Below are 17,859 nucleotides of genomic sequence, written 5' to 3'. Positions count from 1 at the left end.
TTCACTTCTACATATTTGTCATCAACACTAAAGTCGAATTCCTCTTCTCACTACTTTGAGTAAAATGTATCATTTCGGAGGTTGATACTATTACACGAAGTGATCGCACCTCTCTGCTACAAACTCTGACATCCCTCGGAGTAACATGTAACTTTCCGAGATCATATATGGTAACAAACTTTCACTTAACTCGTCCAAAAGTAGAAACGAAGTTAAAAAACCTCGTCCTGATTTGGGTCTTCAGCGTTTCAGCGCGTCCGTCCCTGCCCTACATTGTCAGTCATAAGAAGGCACGTGGCTCCAGGCACCTTCTCTATTTAAAGAAAGTGGCATAATCCTGAATACCGTTCTCTCTTCATCATAACCCTGGCATGAAAAGATTAGCTTCATCAAACAAAGCAGAATCCCTTGCAGACATAACTAAGACTAGACAGGAGACAGAAGGTAGGAAACTAGAATATACCAGCAATGTGCAAGTAACACCAGTGTGGCAGATTGGCCGTGACATAAACACCCTTCGAAAGAAAAAAACGGGCATCACAGTCTCCTCCAGCATTGAAGGGGTGCAAATCTCTTTCAAAAGGCAAAGAGAGAGAGAGGACAAAACAAGGGAACTATGCCTGATTACTGAGGGCGAGATTTGTGGTGTTGGCAATTAAAGGAAGGTTTGAAAAGAAGGTCTCCCCAGGGTTGGGGTTGCTGAGTGCTACTGATGAAACCAATACTGCCCCCACTGTTCTGCAGATACTGGAGGGAGGCTTGCAAAGTACAAACACAGGAAGTAAATGAAGCCAAAAAAATAAATAAGGGCTCTTCCTGATTTAGGATGTCTTAATAGGAATGTTCTCAATGGATCACTTAGCAGAGGGCTACAAATTTAAACATGCTGGATAGGAATGTGTGTACCGCATGCAAAGTAGCCAGCTCTTCGGTATTAGGGCTTCCAGCGTATATGCAGATACGTTCGCCTCGGCACAAGGTATTTGCACGGTGAACGAAGGGTTAATTACGAACGGATCGTTACTGTACTTTTTACACGTGCCCACGAGCTCTTTAGCTTAATGTGTTCTCTTTTACATGGTATTGTATGGAGATGTGTTCTCTTTTGGCGTATTGCACATTTGCGCACCTCCCGTAGACTTCTATGGGAGCTTTGTTGCATAAATACGCAGAAAGATAGAGCAGGTCCTATTTTTTTGCACACGCATGAAAGTTGATGGGGATAAACCCATTGACATCGATGGTTTCTATTCTCTGTGATTTGCGCGCATATATTTTACTTATGCAAAAAAAAAAATCGCACAAATATCCCCGTCTGAAGAAGCCCTTATCGATTGGATTTAGTCAGTCGGTACTGGCTGTTTACATTCGTTTAGGGATCCTGCACACTGGCGATTTTGCACGTGTTTTCGTGTGCGTAAAATCGCTTGCGCAAACCGTTGACGATGGAACCCATTTATTTTAATGCATTTGCGCACACAAGGAGTCTATGGGGGTGCACAAAGGCGCGTCATGTCTGCATGAAATTACGCACGTAAGGCTGGATTCAGATGAACGTATATCGGCTCGCTTTTCACACCGAGCCGATATACGGCGTCCCTCTCTGCAGGGGGGGGGGGAGCCTGGAAGAGCCAGAAACAGTCGCCTGAGCTCCCGCCCCCTCTCTGCCTCCTCTCCGCCCCTCTGCACTATTTGCAATGGGGAGAGGTGGGATGGGGCGGGGCTAATTCTTGAAACTTAGCCCCGCCCCATCCCACCTCCTTTTATTGCAAATAGTGCAGAGGGGCGGAGAGGAGGTAGAGAGGGGGCGGGAGCTCAGTTCCTGCTCCTGGCTCTTCCCCCCGCAGATGAGGACACCATATATCGGCTTGGCATGAAAACCGAGCCGATATATGTTCGTCTGAATCCAGCCTAAGTGCGTGATTTGCAGTGTTAATTGCTAACACCGGGGTCCAATTAGGCTGCTGAACCTGTTCAAAACTGGCGCGGATGTGTTCCACGCCGATGTGAACAGGCCTGGCAGCGCATAAAAGGACACTTACCTGCAAACGCTGACGAGAAGACATGATAGCGCTCCATTCAGAGTGCAATTACATCCTCCTCACACAAGCATATAAACGCTTACGCTTAAGTGCAGGAGCCCTGAGTTGTTTGTTGTGGTCTATCAGATGCTCACATCTTATGGCTCGTACCACCGTGACTGTCGCACTACTAATGATGGACATGTCATCAATAGTTTATCCAAGAAAAACCCTTTAAACAAAGTTTTATTTTTTGTAGTCAGAAACAGCGCCACTCCTGGTAATAGGCCGCATCTGGAATTGTAGCTCAGTTTCATTCAGGTGAAGGCACAATAGCAGGCAGGACCGGTGCTATTTCAGCAGACCATTATGTATATTCTCATTTCTAATATACGACTCATTCCCTTTAAATCCTGAACCCCACAGCCATTTCATTTCTATTTCCATTTCCCTACAAACTAATTTCTTTACTTTTTTTTTGTATTGATGGGTGTGAGATATTTTTGAGGAGTGACTTATAATTTTTTGGAAGACATTTTAAAAGCCACGCATAACTTAAAAAGGGCCTGTCTGCTTTAGTAAACACGTGTATTCCCCCATGAAATAGGAATATTGGAGTAACTTTTCTTAGAACTCTGCATTCTGCCATTCCTCAGGTTGTTCCTCCTAGAGATCCATGAATAGGTTAACACCTAGGTGTTACCAATTGGGGGTTGTCCTTACACACTCTGACATTATCCAATCAGTGCTGACTGTGTAGTGACACACTCCTTTGACAAGAAGAATGGCCACGCCCAGTTGTCATTTTAAGTATGAAATTCTAGGAGGAATAACAAAACACAGAATTGTAAAAAAAAGATGTTCCAGAAGTGGTTTTTATTGGGAATACAACTACACCAACTGACCAAAAAATGCACCCAGATAGAAATGTTGGATTGTTGCAAAACTTGGCATGCAGTCATGTCTCAGGCAGATATGTACATGACTACTAATTATTAGAACATTATAGTAGCAGTATTTCTGGTGGCACATAACACACACACAGTAACTTGATTACCATAAAAGACAAACACAGCCTGGCTCCTCCCACAGCAGTGACATCACCACAGACCCTTCAGCCCACCAGATCTCTGTGGTGGTGGTGGTAGATCAGTGTGTACTGTTAGGACTGCTGTGAAGGAAATTATAGTACCAGTGTTTCTGGTGGCGCAATGCGCCACACAGCTCTGCTACATGGTACATGCATACACACAGCTCTACTACACCCCACACATCACACACACACAGTATGGCTCCTCCCATAGCAGTGACACCATCACAGGTCCTTTAGCCCATCAGATCTCTGTGGTGGAGGTAGGTTGTTGTCTTCTGCCAGGACTTCTGACTTGTGTCTTCTGAGATAATAACAGCTTAGTTGTATTCTCATTTTGTTATTTTTGTCTTCCCCTTCCAAGATCCCTAACTGTGTTGTTCTTCTGTCGGTCAGACTCTGTGTTTTATATATGTAGTAGGACCTTCAATGGTGTCACTAGGGGGTGGAGCGATGACATTACCACGGGCGGAGCATCAGAAGCACTCACACACAAACATACAGACAAGTGGTCATTGTTAGCTTGATTACACATGTGGTATGATTAGAGAGTGGGTTTTGCCACCGGAGGCTGTAAAAGTGCTTCACCCATTGCACTATAAAAGCTTTCAGAGACTACTTGTATGTAGTGGACCTCTTGTTGGGAGATCGTTGACTACTAGACATGGCTCTACGAGGCACTCGATGACATTATGCCCAGGTAACAGATTCTGAGAGGAGCGCATCATTGGAATGAGAGATGCAGTATGGTCAATTCAGTGAAGTGTCCATCATCTGTGCCATTCAGACCAAGCTGTTAGGAGGTGTTGGGAGCAGTGGTTATATGAGTGCATGTGTACACGGCGGACAGTCTCTAGACTGCCCAAATGGAGCACCAGTAGAGAGAATTGTTTGATCTGCCAACAACCTTGAGGAGAGGTTTTGTTATCCACCATTCAGACACAGCTGGCACCATCAGTACAGAACCCTTTCCATGTCACAGCATGTATAACATGCCCTGCCATTAACACCCCAACACCAGCATACTTGTTTACAGTGGTGTTGTGAACGAGCAACTTGGACTACTATAGACTGGAACCATAATGTATCCAGGTTCTGTTTAGCAGCCGACAATAGTCATATTAGAATATGGAGACCTCATGGTAAGCACTTCAATCCTTTCTTTGCTGTGGAGCAGCACACTGCCCAACTGCTGGTGTGATGATCCGAGAAGTCATTGCATACGACAGCTCAGCAATATGTGTTTCCTCTAATGGCAGGGCTTCTAACAGGCATTTTTTCACCCAAACACAACAACGGTATCCCAGGAATGCCTCTGCCAGGTTGCCATATATGAAAGAATAGTGGCAGCATACAGAGATATCATAAAAGTAGTCAAATCTTTATTTTCCTATGGTCTAAAAAGGTAGGCTACGTTTTGGCCCAAAACAGAGCCTTTTACATACCAGTGGCTGGAATTTGGGGAATATATATTGAGTGCTGCTGGAAATTTCTGTACTTTAGGTTGCCACACAAGCCAGTCTGCAGATTTATTGTCGATTGAGCATTTATGGAACCAGCTGAGATGCCAGCTTTGGCAGCCTATGAGTGTGCAGGATGTAGAGGCCCAGTTGCAACATCTGTGGACAAATGTGCCACAGGATAACCCATGGAGCTTGTATGCCTCCATGCCCGACCGTATCTTATCATTTGTCCAGACTAGAGGCAGCGCAACAAGACACAAGAGCCTCCTTTGAATTGTATAGTTACCCCCAATAAACTTACGTTTTCACTCTAATATAGTAACTCCATGCTCCTGAGGTCAGGTGCTGGTTAGAGCTTTTCAGTTTTTTTTATACCATTGTAGAACTGCAATATGGAAAGCATTCCACCCTTAAGAAGACCTACAACTTTAGTGATCGGTGTTCATTTTTATTGCATTGTAATATACTTTATATTATGTTGCCATATCATATAAAGATTGATAAGCTGCACTCTCTTCTTCTCGCAGATTCTCAGACGGGTTCTGATGAGGAAGGCTGCTCTGAGGTGTTCCTTCCTACAGACAGCGACTATGATTCCAGCGATGCACTGAGCCCTCGGGAACTGGACTTGGTTTACTCTTCTTCACACGATATCTCTCAGCAAGCTGTGTCTGGCCTCAGTGGAAGCGCACCCGATGTTCTCCAAGTTCATGACATGAAGCCTTCTCTGACTTTGAAAGAAGAATGCAGTGCTTTAGATCCCAACACTGAGTTCTGCACTAGATATATGGAAAACCTTTCAGTAGTGGGTTTCCCATCAAAAACCACAGAGAAAACATCCAACTCAAAGCAACACTTAAGCCTTCTAGGCAAAAAGAGGTCTGGGAAACATCAGCATTGCAACTATTTTAGTCGTCACCACCGTTGGCTTCGGGTGCATAGTGAATCTCAGTCATTATCGCTTTCGGAAGGCATTTACACCCAGCACAAGTCAAGAGCTGTAGATTTTACCGAAGAGCCTACCTCTGGTCAACATATCACAATACCGGTGGATAGCCCTAGAAGCACTTTTTTACCTCATACTGAAAGCTTGCCAGAAGATGGCAAATCCAAGTACGGTGAATCAAAGACAAATGTACGCAGGATTTATGTTGAGCCTTACAAACAGAGTTTATCTGAAGATGAGCCTAAAACATGGACCTTGAATATAGATGGTTCTCGCTCTCCAGCCAAGGAGCCCTCTGTGCAGGTTATTGCTGCTTCGGATTTGGACCCTGATGAGAAGAACAACTTGCAGTTATCAGAGGTGTTCAGCAGCACGTTATAATGTCAAAGAGACAAATTGTAGCAAATCTTAGAACATTTATTCAAATTTTAAGAATCTTTCTACATTTTACAAGATCATCTCTCATCTTGCTGCTCTTCAACTGCACCTTCATGACTTGGTATTATTGTGTTTTGTGTTTGTAACTTTATACATAGAGAATTCTGTACAAAGGTATGATGCACAGGAAGAGATGTGTGGGAAACATTAGGTAGACTATAGAATGCAATTTAATTTGCTTCAAAATTCTGAATTACGACATTTAATTCTGTTCTTGTTATGTAGTTGAGCAAACCCAACTATCTACCAGTTTTACTAAGTTGATGACTGTCTACAAAAGAGGCACTGCATTGCATTCAGACTGCATTGTCCATTTCATTGATTCAGTGGTAGCAGTACAGAGAATAGATCTTAGGGCTCCTCCACACGAGGGCTGCGATTTTCGGCTGAGTCGCGCCGAAAATCGCATGAATGAGACGCAGCCGTGACTTGGTCGCGGTCATTTCCCATTTTCATGCCCATTCAGACGTCTGGGTTATGGTGTATATATGCCACAGGCTCTGCTAAACTCCCTTCCCCTTCCCTAACCCTCTCGACCCCTTGCCAGCTGCTGGCCATAGGAGAGGGCGGGACAGGGCAGGAGCTTAGCAGGGCTAGTGTCCTAATCTGCCGCCTTGTCCTGGACCCTCCCTTTGCCAGCAGCCGACAAGGGGAGGAGAGAGGGAGGGATTTTAGCAGAGCCGCTGCTAAACTCCCTCCCACCTCCCTTTTCCGGCAGCTCTCATAGGCCCCCATAGCAGTCTATGGGACCGTCCGGTGTATTCCGGCAAAAGATAGGTCCAGACCTATCTTTTCCGGTCAGCGTAAAAGCGACGTCTGTGCTAACCTTTCCAGCTGACAGATTTTATGCACTGGAAAATCGCGTCTTACAGTGCGTCTTGCGGAATAATTTAGCTCATTTGAAAGTGCCCTTAGGGTCTATATAGTGGGGGTAGTAAAATGCCATGCTCAACATCATTCAGGTTTTTGTGATTAGGGGTGGCTTTACACGAGACAACTGTCATCCGAATAGTCGCAGTTTTAATCATAGAAATGACTTTGTGTGCTTTTACACAGAGCGATTCACTTCTTGTTCAACTTCACGGTCGGTGAAGTGGAGTCCTCCCTGCAAAGTTATTGGCTAGTCATTGAAAGACGAATGATTGCCGGTTTACACCAGATGATAATTAATCAACTAACAGCTATTTTCTATGTACTGTATATACTGGAGTATTAGCCGACCCGAGTATAAGCCGAGTCAATAAGTTTTGCCACAAAAAACTGGTAAAACTTATTGACTTGAGTATAAGCCTAGCTTAACTCGAGTATATACTAGGTGAAAAAAGCTGGCGTCTGTGTCCCTGGTGTGATGCTCTCCCCGGTGGTGCGGCAACCGGCTTCAGAGTTCTCCCCACTGTCATATCCCTGCTCGGTTTTGAATTCCCCCAAAGTTAGTGCTGTGTAACTAAGCGCTGTGATTGGATCGAGCGCCAGCTAATCACAGCCGGCGCTCGATAAGCCAATCACAGCCATTCAGTGATGTTATTCACTGGCGCTCGAACCAATCACAGTGCTTAGTTACCCACGGCGCTGATGGCGGGGGAATTCAAAACCGAGCCATGGAGATGACAGCGAGGAGAAATCTCAAGCAGATTGCCACACCTCCGGGAAGAGCATCGCGCCAGGGACACAGACGCCGGCTGAGAGGTGAGTATTGCAAGGTTTTTTTTTACCTCACCCGAGGGCGGCTTTTTCAGCACATTTCTTTGTGCTGAAAGACCCCGGCTTATACTCAAGTATATACGGTAAGCTGAAACGAAACAACTAGTGAACAAATTATCACTCGTCACCTTGTAAGTCGTTGTGTTCACAAGGAACAACTATTGCTTACATCCGCTCTTTTGAGCAACTTTTTGGACGATGGTCATCCATTGTAAAGACACCATCAGGTACATCGGTTTGAAGACGTGAGGTTTAAAGAAGACTTTTCACCCTTTCTGTTTTCTTTGCCCATAGAAAAAGGTAAACCTTTGTGTTTTTACAAAAGAGACCAAGCCAACAGCCATTTTCTGTTTCTAAACACTACCACAATTTGTCTACCTTGCATCACTTTCCTGTCTGTACTGACGGGGAGTGCACTGGAGAAGAAGCCAAACAGGGCAGGTTCTGCTTCTATAAAGCATAACCAGTAGAGATGAGCGAGTATACTCGCTAAGGCACATTACTCGAGCGAGTAGTGCCTTAGCCGAGTATCTCCCCGCTCGTCTCTAAAGATTCGGGGACCGGCGCCGGTGACAGGTGAGTTGCGGCGGGGAGTGGGGGGGGGAGAGGGAGAGAGATCTCCCCTCCGTTCCTCCCCGCTCTCCCCGCTTCCCGACGGCCCCCGAATCTTTAGAGACGAGCGGGGAGATACTCGGCTAAGGCACTACTCGCTCGAGTAATGTGCCTTAGCGAGTATACTCGCTCATCTCTAATAACCAGCATAAATCTGTTCGAAATTGCTACTCCCATTGTATATTTGTGATAGGATATACTGCAGTGAATATCATCTGAATACCCAAACAACATTGGAAAGACCCTGAATTCTGGGTTTACCTAGAGCCCTACATTCAGGAATGTTGGCTAGAGGGGAGAGCGGCTTCAACAGAGTCTCTTACTTTGGAGCATCCAGTATATCCATGCTTTTTACAGTTTGCCAGCTGAGCATACTATATAATGTTTAACACTGCAGGTAAATGGAACTTAATGAAATTACTGCAAGATTCCTCCACAAATTACAACTTATTGCGGAGGGTCCTTGTAGTAGAGCACCTTGAGATGTGTTTATCTCCAGGGAACAAGGTAGACCAAAATTTTGTCCCAGGAATGAAGGGTGGAGGGGTTTCTTACCTGCACTTTATCTTCTCTTCCTGGCTTCTCCATTCTGCTGGTTTGATGCTTTGTTTTTGGGCAGCAATGATGGTCCCCACCATTTTCTATCACTGCTCTGTGATTGGGCAGCGCTGATCATGTGAGCAGCGCTAGACAATCACAGTGCAGCTACAGTGCGTTGACAGTCCTTAAAGTACCAATGCACTATGGATGCTCTGGTAGTCCAAAGATTGCGGCAGCCATCATGGCCACCTAAAAAATAGAACTAGTGGAACAAAGAGCCAGGAAGAGATACCCCTCCACCATCCAGTCCTGGAATAGAAACTAGAGTGTCACTTTAAAGTGAACCTGTCATGTCCCCGTAGCACCATAAATTGTTAGTGGACATGACAAGGAGCCAACTGTGGTATTTTTTATACTCACACGCTCCGTGGTTGCTGTGGTGCCAGCTCTGACAGCTGATACCCACCCACAACAGCCATGATCAGAGATAACTGTGATCATGGCTGTTATCCCTTGAAATATGCCTGTCAGTTGTGACAGCAGCGGTTAAGCTTGACAAAGAGCAGTGAAGTGGTCGAAACGTTGTGTGTTTCTTCTGTGGAGATAATAAAAGCACATCTTATGATGTATTGAAGATATCTATGGATTCCTGTGTGCTGCTCACATGATCATCTTCTGCTCTGGTATGGTGCATTTGCAAGTCTGATTCCTTCAGAGAAGCGTGCACGTTTTCAGCTTCCCACTATCTGGCATTTTGGTTGTGCTGCTGACTCTTCTTCTATTACAGCAGCAGTTAAGTGTCTCAACTGATTGGGATTTAAATGTCCCGAATGCCCCCTCCCCCACCAGTCATCTGAGTGTCTTGGCACCCTGGGACCTTGTGAATGCCCCAAGGGCTGCCATTAATGTTTGCCTATTAAGATGTGCCTGTAGCACATTCTTATTGGGCAACCTGTTAAAACACAGTATAATGCAATACCATGGTATTGCACTATACTGTATAAACGATCAAATGATCGCAAGTTCAAGTCCCCTATGGGGACTAATAAAAAAGGTAAAAAAAAAAAACGTACAGGTTGTTATTTTTCCTTTACATAAGATCTGAGCTGTAAAATAACCTGAGATAAAGTATCAAACTTTCTTGGGTTGCAATTTTTTTATAAACTACTTCAAACCACTAAAGGCTCGTTCAGATCAGCGTTAGGGAATTTCCATTTTATTGTTCCATTCTGGGAAAAGGAATACGGCACCAACCTGGCTGAATGGTTCCGTCTTATGACAGAACCGAACAGCTCCCTATTGACTATGATGGGAGTCCATTCGATTTTTCATCCTGCAGTCCGGCATTTTGCTGGAATTTACAGGACGAAATAGAGCTGCTCGCACCCTGCAGTACAAAACAGACCTGTACAAACCCTACAAGGCATTTATTACTAGTGTTTTTGGCTGATGCGTACAGACTGTATTTATACATAAGTTATATGCGCAGAGTTTATAGGATATAGGCTCCTAAATACAGCCGTCATGCACTTATTTAAATCAGCAATTAAACATCTCTATAGTGCGGACTGGTCGGGGTCATTTTAGAAAACTATTCCCAAACAAGCATGTTTCCAATTTTTGTTTGGCTTCCTGGTACATCGAGGATAATTTAAGTGCATACATGTGCCTTTGGTTCAAAAAGTTGAAAACGTCATGTTTATGGCTATTTTAGGGTCTACTTTTAGGGATTGTATCATTTTAAATGTGTTTTCAGTTTGTAAATGTACTCTATGTCCAAGTGATGTCAAATGTGATCAGATCTTCATCTAAGTCATAAATATAGCTATTTACTGTTCAAATAAAAAAAATTATGTCCTTCTTGGCAAAAGTATGTAAACCTAGACTTCCAGTAGCTGGCCCTCCTTCAGATATAATGACTTAAAAATTAGTAAATGCGAAATATTGATCACTGCACGTTTTGTGGAAGAACCTAATCTATTCCTTCTTACAGACGTTAGCTAATTCAAGAAGAGTTACATAGATTATAAATAGTGATGAATGAACTTTTGAAAAGTTCAGTTCCCCTGATTCACCAAACTTTTGCAAAAAGTTTGGTTTGGTCTTAATTAGTTCGAACTGAACTGGCAATTAACCAAAACCTCTATAACACTGTAAGAGCCATGAAAGCAGGAATCCGTCCTGTCTGCAAATATGGCAATTGTAGTAAACTCTTGGCTCAATGTCCCAGCTCCAGAAACCTAGTACCCATAACTTGTAATATTATATTTTTCAAGAAAGGTATCCAGGTCTTGAACCTACATAAAGATCCTACTTCCACTGCCAGAACCTACAACACCTTTATATTGAAAATTCAATTCCCCACTCCCAGAGTATTCTGTGCCTTGAGCTTTGATCCCATGGATGCTTTACAGCTTTATCTCCAAGTTGTACAATAAACGCTATACATTTCCTCTGCTGTACATCTGTATGTCTCTGATCTCATATGGAGACATCCAGAGGTTTTTCTGTTATATTTCGTACAAATCCAGCGGAAAAAAATGAAGGCCTTGGAGAAAGAATGATCAAAGTCCACTTTTTGCATTTTCTAACAGAACCTGCCACTCTGTAGATTAAAGGAGTTGCCTGACTTAAAATGTTTTGCATAGTTTTGGGCTTCCATGTCCAAACCAATACAAAAGCAGTTTTCTCACTAGTGCTCTGGCACCAACGCATCTGATAGATGACGTCACCGGGTCTTCTCGCTTTGTGATGTCCCGTAAACCTGTCACATGGGCTTCTAATGTAGAAGCCCTGGCAGGTTTATGAGACGTCACTGATGATGTCCCCTAAAAGGAGCTTGACAAAGACTCATAGGGTCGAAACGTAGATGTTTGACTTTGGTATGGAAGAATAAAGTCTTTTGCTACTTTTGCACCCATTTATAGTCACTCTTCTTATTTTGGATTTGCTCTGGGAACAGTAGTTCAAGTTCCTGAGTGGCTGTTGTATTATTCCAGTCCTACCCAATTTGGGTCCAATGATGTGCTGCTGGTAAGCCTTTTTTCTACATTACTGATGATGTCCCCTGTTGTGCTCACCTATTGGCTGCAGTGGTCATGGCGGTAACCTGCAGCCATAGTAAATAGATGACTGAGCGAAACCATCAGTGTGGAAGCAGGGAATACATAGGATTTCCCGGGCGTGCCACTAAAGGGGTTAATGTTGTAGAATGTGTTGGTGAGAGCAGGTAAATAAATAAATGATCATAGTCAATTTCTTAGCCATGAAAAAAAACGCAGCAGTAAAACCATTTGTGCCACTTGAATACTATAATTACCTTGACAATCAAGGATAGCGTACAAAACCAGATAATATCTGGATAGTACAGGGTGATCCGGGCCTCGGATGTAGTTGAAATTGGATAAAGATTGCATCGGTTAGTTAGAACATCCTCAGGAAAGCGTCATGGTATAATTCCAGAGGTGAAAAAATTCAACCACGGAATAGAGAAAAAAGCCAAAGATAAGAAAAGTTACCAGCGCTTCAATGCAACCAATATAGGAGGAATAACAAGATGTGACACTTACTTTACAGGGGTGCTGTGTCACCTGGCACCCCTGAATCCCAGATGGCAGATAATGTCACAAGCGTAGCCAAAAGGAAGTGTTTATTGATCCGTAACATGTGACGCGTTTCGGCTTAGACAAAGAGCCTTTCTCAAGCATGTGTATATTAAGAAACATCCAGATATTTATATTAAAAGATGAGAGTCTTATTACCTTATTCCCGCCTATCCAGCACCATCCACTGGCGCTCCCCATACCACGTCACTCTGAAGTACCCTTTAAACTGACACTCCAAGTTGCAATTCTTTCTTGAAATGCACCATGAATTTTAAATGTTCACATAGTTCTCCAAACTAAATCCTTTTTCTGTTAGATGATACTACTCAATGAATGGACGAAAAATACATTGCTTTATTTAATTTGTTGGGTTCTTCTGATCTATTTTATGCCATAGATGAAGATATGACCACATTTTAGATGCATTCCGGACGCAATATGTCTCCACAATTAATGCAGACCCATGGATCAGCCCCATAGTTTATTGTGTGGGCTTATCCAGGGGATCTGTATTAATACAAAGCCCCTAGATTATATTTAATAGTTAATACAGCCCCCCGGAACAGCCTCTATAGTTAATACAGACCCTAGGTGTTGGCACCACCTTCATGGCACTTAGTCCTTTTCTGGAAGTGGTGTTGTGAAACGAAAGAGGAGCTGGCAATGATCCTCTGGGTCCTCTTCTGCTAGGAGTGCTGCACTACGTCCCAATGTTCCACATACTACACCCTGATGATAGGTGGCATTGGACTACAGTGCAATGTGGGCACCAGGATGTAGAGCAGCACCGACACCTGGAAGAGCTGTGGGTAATACAGTAGACTATGCCCACTGTCACGGCTCTTAGGACCTCCTCTAGTAATGAGCAGTAGCAATGAGCTCTTCCACCACTAAGCAGCACAAGAGTTTTCAGCTTTCAATAAAATGTCACCCCCTCTTCAGCTGCGGCAAGTAGAGTGCCTACCTTTGCCTATCTCTCGTACCAGCACTGGTTCACTCTTTGCTATAATAGCCAGTAGATGGTTTCCATAGTTTCACTAACCATTAGTTATTCTATTTATTACTTAAGAACCTTCAGCATTTGTGTCCTACACAACATATATTAGTAATATGACACTGTTAGCTTTCGAGTATTGATGGTTAGCTTTTGAGTACTACCAATATTCTTCTTGAGTCTTCTGAGTCGTCTACGTGCGATGCTAATCTAACAAAACATGATTAACCTCGCCTAAATTCTTTCCCCTTTAAGCTCATGGAGGACATTCCCATCGGTGACAGCTCCATTTCCACGGAGTAGGCAGGGAGCGCTGTCATTTGCAATATCTTGACAGGGTTTTATTTATCCAATCTACTCATCATGATGATTCCTTTTGAAGTGTCTCACTCCAGCCATAGTGGAGTCAGGAACTGTTTGTTTTCTTAACCCTGGAAGCAAATCTTAATGTCTCTTATCCTCAGTGAAACACTAGAGACACACGAGCATGACTCCATCTCAGTATCACATGTACCACCATTGTAAAGACAATATTTACTAACCCCAACACTTCTGCTCCTTCTTAGTATATATAAGCACACAGAAGTAATCTGACAGGATCCTTCAAGACGTGTTTAACTCTTGCTATTTACACTTTGACCTTTGCCAAAAAATAATATATATTATGTAACTGCAAATATTGTATTCACGTTAAGCCGTGAATAGGTGAGTACAAACACAACTTTACACACTGTTAGTGCTTCCATTTCGATTTCAACAACTTTTTTCGCTTTCTTAAAAAACTTTTTCTAGATATCACAGGGGCAAAAACTGTAGCAAAGATTCACGTCGAACCCTCTAAGATTTGCACTCCTATAGCCTTCTAGGATCTTTGGATTAATCCCCCCACACTCTTGTTTCCAGGACCTCTTGAGAAGGATTCCACGAAAAGGTTCTCAACTCCAATAAAACAGCCAACTTACTCTGGGCTTCCTGTTATGTGATAGTAAAAAATACTAAACCAAAACAACATTCTGGGCAAGATTTTACGATGGGTCCATTCCATATGTTGTATGGCCATTTTCAGATGAGCCTATTTCAGGCATGTATTTGGTCCGGTTTTGCTGACTGTAATACGGGGTTAATGTGAGTCTATGTATCTAGTCACATGGCTGTATTTTACACAGCCATTTTTTTTAAGGCAGCATGACCTATTTTTTTGGATACTTGCCTCTCTATTGCTATGGTTTTCTATTGGGTAAATATGAATCAGTATTTGCCCAGTAGAGAATTAAGTATATGGAGGCAAATACTGAACAAATAGTGATGACATATGGTAGTGATGTCATCTGTAACATCCCTAATATTGATCCTGGGATTAGTCTGATTGCCATTAGGGAGTCGGGAAGGAATTTTCCCCCAAAAGGGCTAATTGGCTCCTGCCTCTTGGGGTTGTTTGTCTTCCTCTGGATCAACAACATAGGAGGATAAACAGGCTGAACTGGATGGACATTGTCTTCATTCGGCCTTACATACTATGTTACAATGTTACGTATAACAATATGCTTGGCTGGAACTGGCGTATCTCAAAGTCATTAAACCTTAGGCTTTCTTCTGAGCTTCCACTGTTGATCTGACACAGAATCCCAGTTAAAATAGCTATGCTAGCATGCTGTTACTTCTGGGAAAATGCCCAGTACTAATACATAAGGCCAATGGGCTCCATTATAGTCAACAAAGTCCGGCTGGTGCCGTTTGGTTACATCATAGTACAGATCTGTTCCCAGCTGACATACAATTTTCCTGTTCCTATGACAGAACAGGAAAATGGATTTCCCGAGTGCAGATGTGTGCAGTCTTAGCATATATATAATGATAAAAGAGAACATGGGGTTCAACTTCTCTTTTCCTTCAAAAAACAGTGCCTGCTTAAATGTAACAAGCAAAATGTATTTTAGGACAAATATTTATGTAGTCAAGATATATGTATAGATACTAGAGATGAGCGAGCATACTCGTCCGAGCTTGATACTCGTTCGAGTATTAGGGTGTTCGAGAACATATAAAAGAGAAATCATTCTTCTCTGCCACAGCTGTTACAGCTGTGGCAGAGAAGAACGATGTTAGCCCATTGAATTCAATGGAGCCAGCAATACAGCCGACTCCATTGAAAGCAATGGGCTGCCGACGATCGCGGGATGAATTGTCGGGAAGGGCTTAAATATATAAGCTCTTGCCGCTATTGTGGCTTAATAGTGGGACCTGTGAACTTGAGATGCAGCCCAACATGTAGCCCCTCGCCTGCCCTATCCGTTTCTGTGTCGTTCCCATCACTTTCTTGAATTGCCCAGATTTTCACACATGAAAACCTTAGCGAGCATCGGCGATATACAAAAATGCTCGGGTCGCCCATTGACTTCAATGGGGTTCGTTACTCGAAACGAACCCTCGAGCATCGCGGAAATTTCGTCCCGAGTAACGAGCACCCGAGCATTTTGGTGCTCGCTCATCTCTAATAGATACGGCTGGTTTTACATCTGTGTTGGAACCTCCGGTAGAAGGTTTTTCCACAAATTCGGCTCAAAATACCGGAAGAAAAAGCGCTGCATGTAGCACTTATCCTTCCATCTAAAAGACAGGCAGCTGAGCGGAAACCGAACAGACCCTGTTATAGTCAATGGGGTTGATTCAGCGCTGTTCGGTTCTTCCCTGTGACAGAGCCGCTCAGCCATGGGGATTTAGCTTTTTCTGTTCCCCAAATGCAGCAGGAAAATGGAACCAAGGGTGCAGATGTAAAACCACTCTGAGAATGCAACATTAAATGTGCACTAAGTGATGCTAAGTAGAGGTGCTGTCCTAAATAAGTATATTTAGGCTTCATACTAATGACAGACATGTATGGAAGCACTTAGTCTTCTCACCGCTGAGTACTACAGAATCCTATGCTGCCATATGGTACATCTGTATAGCATGGTATAATGAAAATACTGTATACTCCCCTAAAAGGGATGCCTCTAGGGTACATTATCTGCACATTAGGTCATCTGATGTAATGCTGCACAATTCATATGATAGTTAGTCGGGAACCCTACATATGCCTCTGTATGAGAGTGCATGAGGCCTTAATCAAAATGCTCACTATCGATACTCTTAGCGCTCAGGTGGTAGAAGAGTTTTGTATTTTTCTAAATCCGTTTATACTTATGCAGAATACTGATTGCAATCTAGTGAATGGTATTATTGCCACTTTGACAAATTAAGCCACTGGATAGGTCAGTTTTGCCGATCTAGATTTTTCTTTTGATAGGGCCAGTTTTCAAAATGGCAGTCTTGACTATCTTCATTGCAGAGGTATCTTTAGTTGATGGTGAGCTACATAACTCCCGCTTAAAATATAAATTTGTAGAGATGAGCGAGCACTCTCGGTAATGTCAGTTACTCGAGATCAGTTACTCGAGCAAGCCTCGCTCATGCCAAGTAACTGCCTTCTCCTCCGAGCGTGCTCGGGGTTGGGGGGGCGGCGGGTAGTAGCGAGGGGGAGAGAGATCTCTCACTCTCCCCTCCGCTCTCCCCCGCCGCCCCCCGCTGCCTCCCTGAGCACGCTCGGAGGAGAAGGCAGTTACTTGGCATGAGCGAGGCTCATTCGAGTAACTGACCTTACCGAGCGTGCTCGCTCATCTCTATAAATTTGGCATTAAATCAAATATTAAGGATAATACTATTCCTTCATATTACCCTTTCTTTAGCATGTTTCTACCTAAATCATTTCACACAGCCCATCCGTGCATCAAATATATTTATCTTCAGAGAGAATAGGTTTTCTGATTATGTTTTGTGTATTTATACAATTGCTTTACATATATATATATATATAAGTATTTATTCTGTATTGATACTATTGAAGGCTGTCTTTGTATACTTAGCATGTGTGTGTGTGTGTGTGTGTGTGTGCAAGTCTCAAGTGCATGCAGTTGCCGGTCAACTGCAAATGTTGTATTAATAAGTCTATGTATGGAAGAATAGAAACTAATAAGGCATTGGACTGTTATACCTGTCAATGCAACTCTAGGCTTCAGGTTAACAAGCACCTTTATATACCTATTTTTCATTTGACCAGTCAGCACAAGCATTATGGAGACAAGTGAAAGAGCTGCTGGTGTAATGAAAGCATTAAATGTCATATTAGTGGTGTTACTGTATACTGTATATATGGGTGCCCATATACATTAGACTAAAGTTGATGAAAGTTGACTTTTTCAAACATAATTATCACTTTCAGGTGAAATTTCACAGTTAAGAATTGTTTAACTGATCAATAACAAAATGTCAATGTCTGAAAAGAAGTCGGCCATTTTTGAAATTGTTATCCAGTAGTTGTTGGTCCATAAAATATCTTTTGTTCTTAGGAAAGTATTGTCTTTTGTTCATAAACAATCTTTCCTTGAAAGAACATTTCCGGGAAGATTGTTT

At 43.0% G+C, this 17,859-nt stretch overlaps 1 protein-coding gene across 1 annotated transcript in view; it reads left to right on the top strand.

Moving 5' to 3' along the window:
• The window catches only part of ANKFN1 (ankyrin repeat and fibronectin type III domain containing 1), a 432,348-nt gene extending 426,447 nt beyond the window's left edge, over nt 1–5,901 (top strand). Inside the window, exon 17 of the mRNA XM_066586983.1 lies at nt 5,102–5,901. Within this exon, the coding sequence (XP_066443080.1) occupies nt 5,102–5,901 (800 nt within the window). The remainder of the gene's footprint in view (nt 1–5,101) is intronic.
• The last annotated feature ends 11,958 nt before the right edge of the window (nt 5,902–17,859 follow it).

Source organism: Eleutherodactylus coqui, chromosome 13 (assembly GCF_035609145.1).
Source record: "Eleutherodactylus coqui strain aEleCoq1 chromosome 13, aEleCoq1.hap1, whole genome shotgun sequence".
NCBI lineage: Eukaryota > Metazoa > Chordata > Amphibia > Anura > Eleutherodactylidae > Eleutherodactylus > Eleutherodactylus coqui.
The sequence above is the reverse complement of the archived record's forward strand: the minus strand, read 5'-3'. Positions and strand labels throughout refer to the sequence as shown.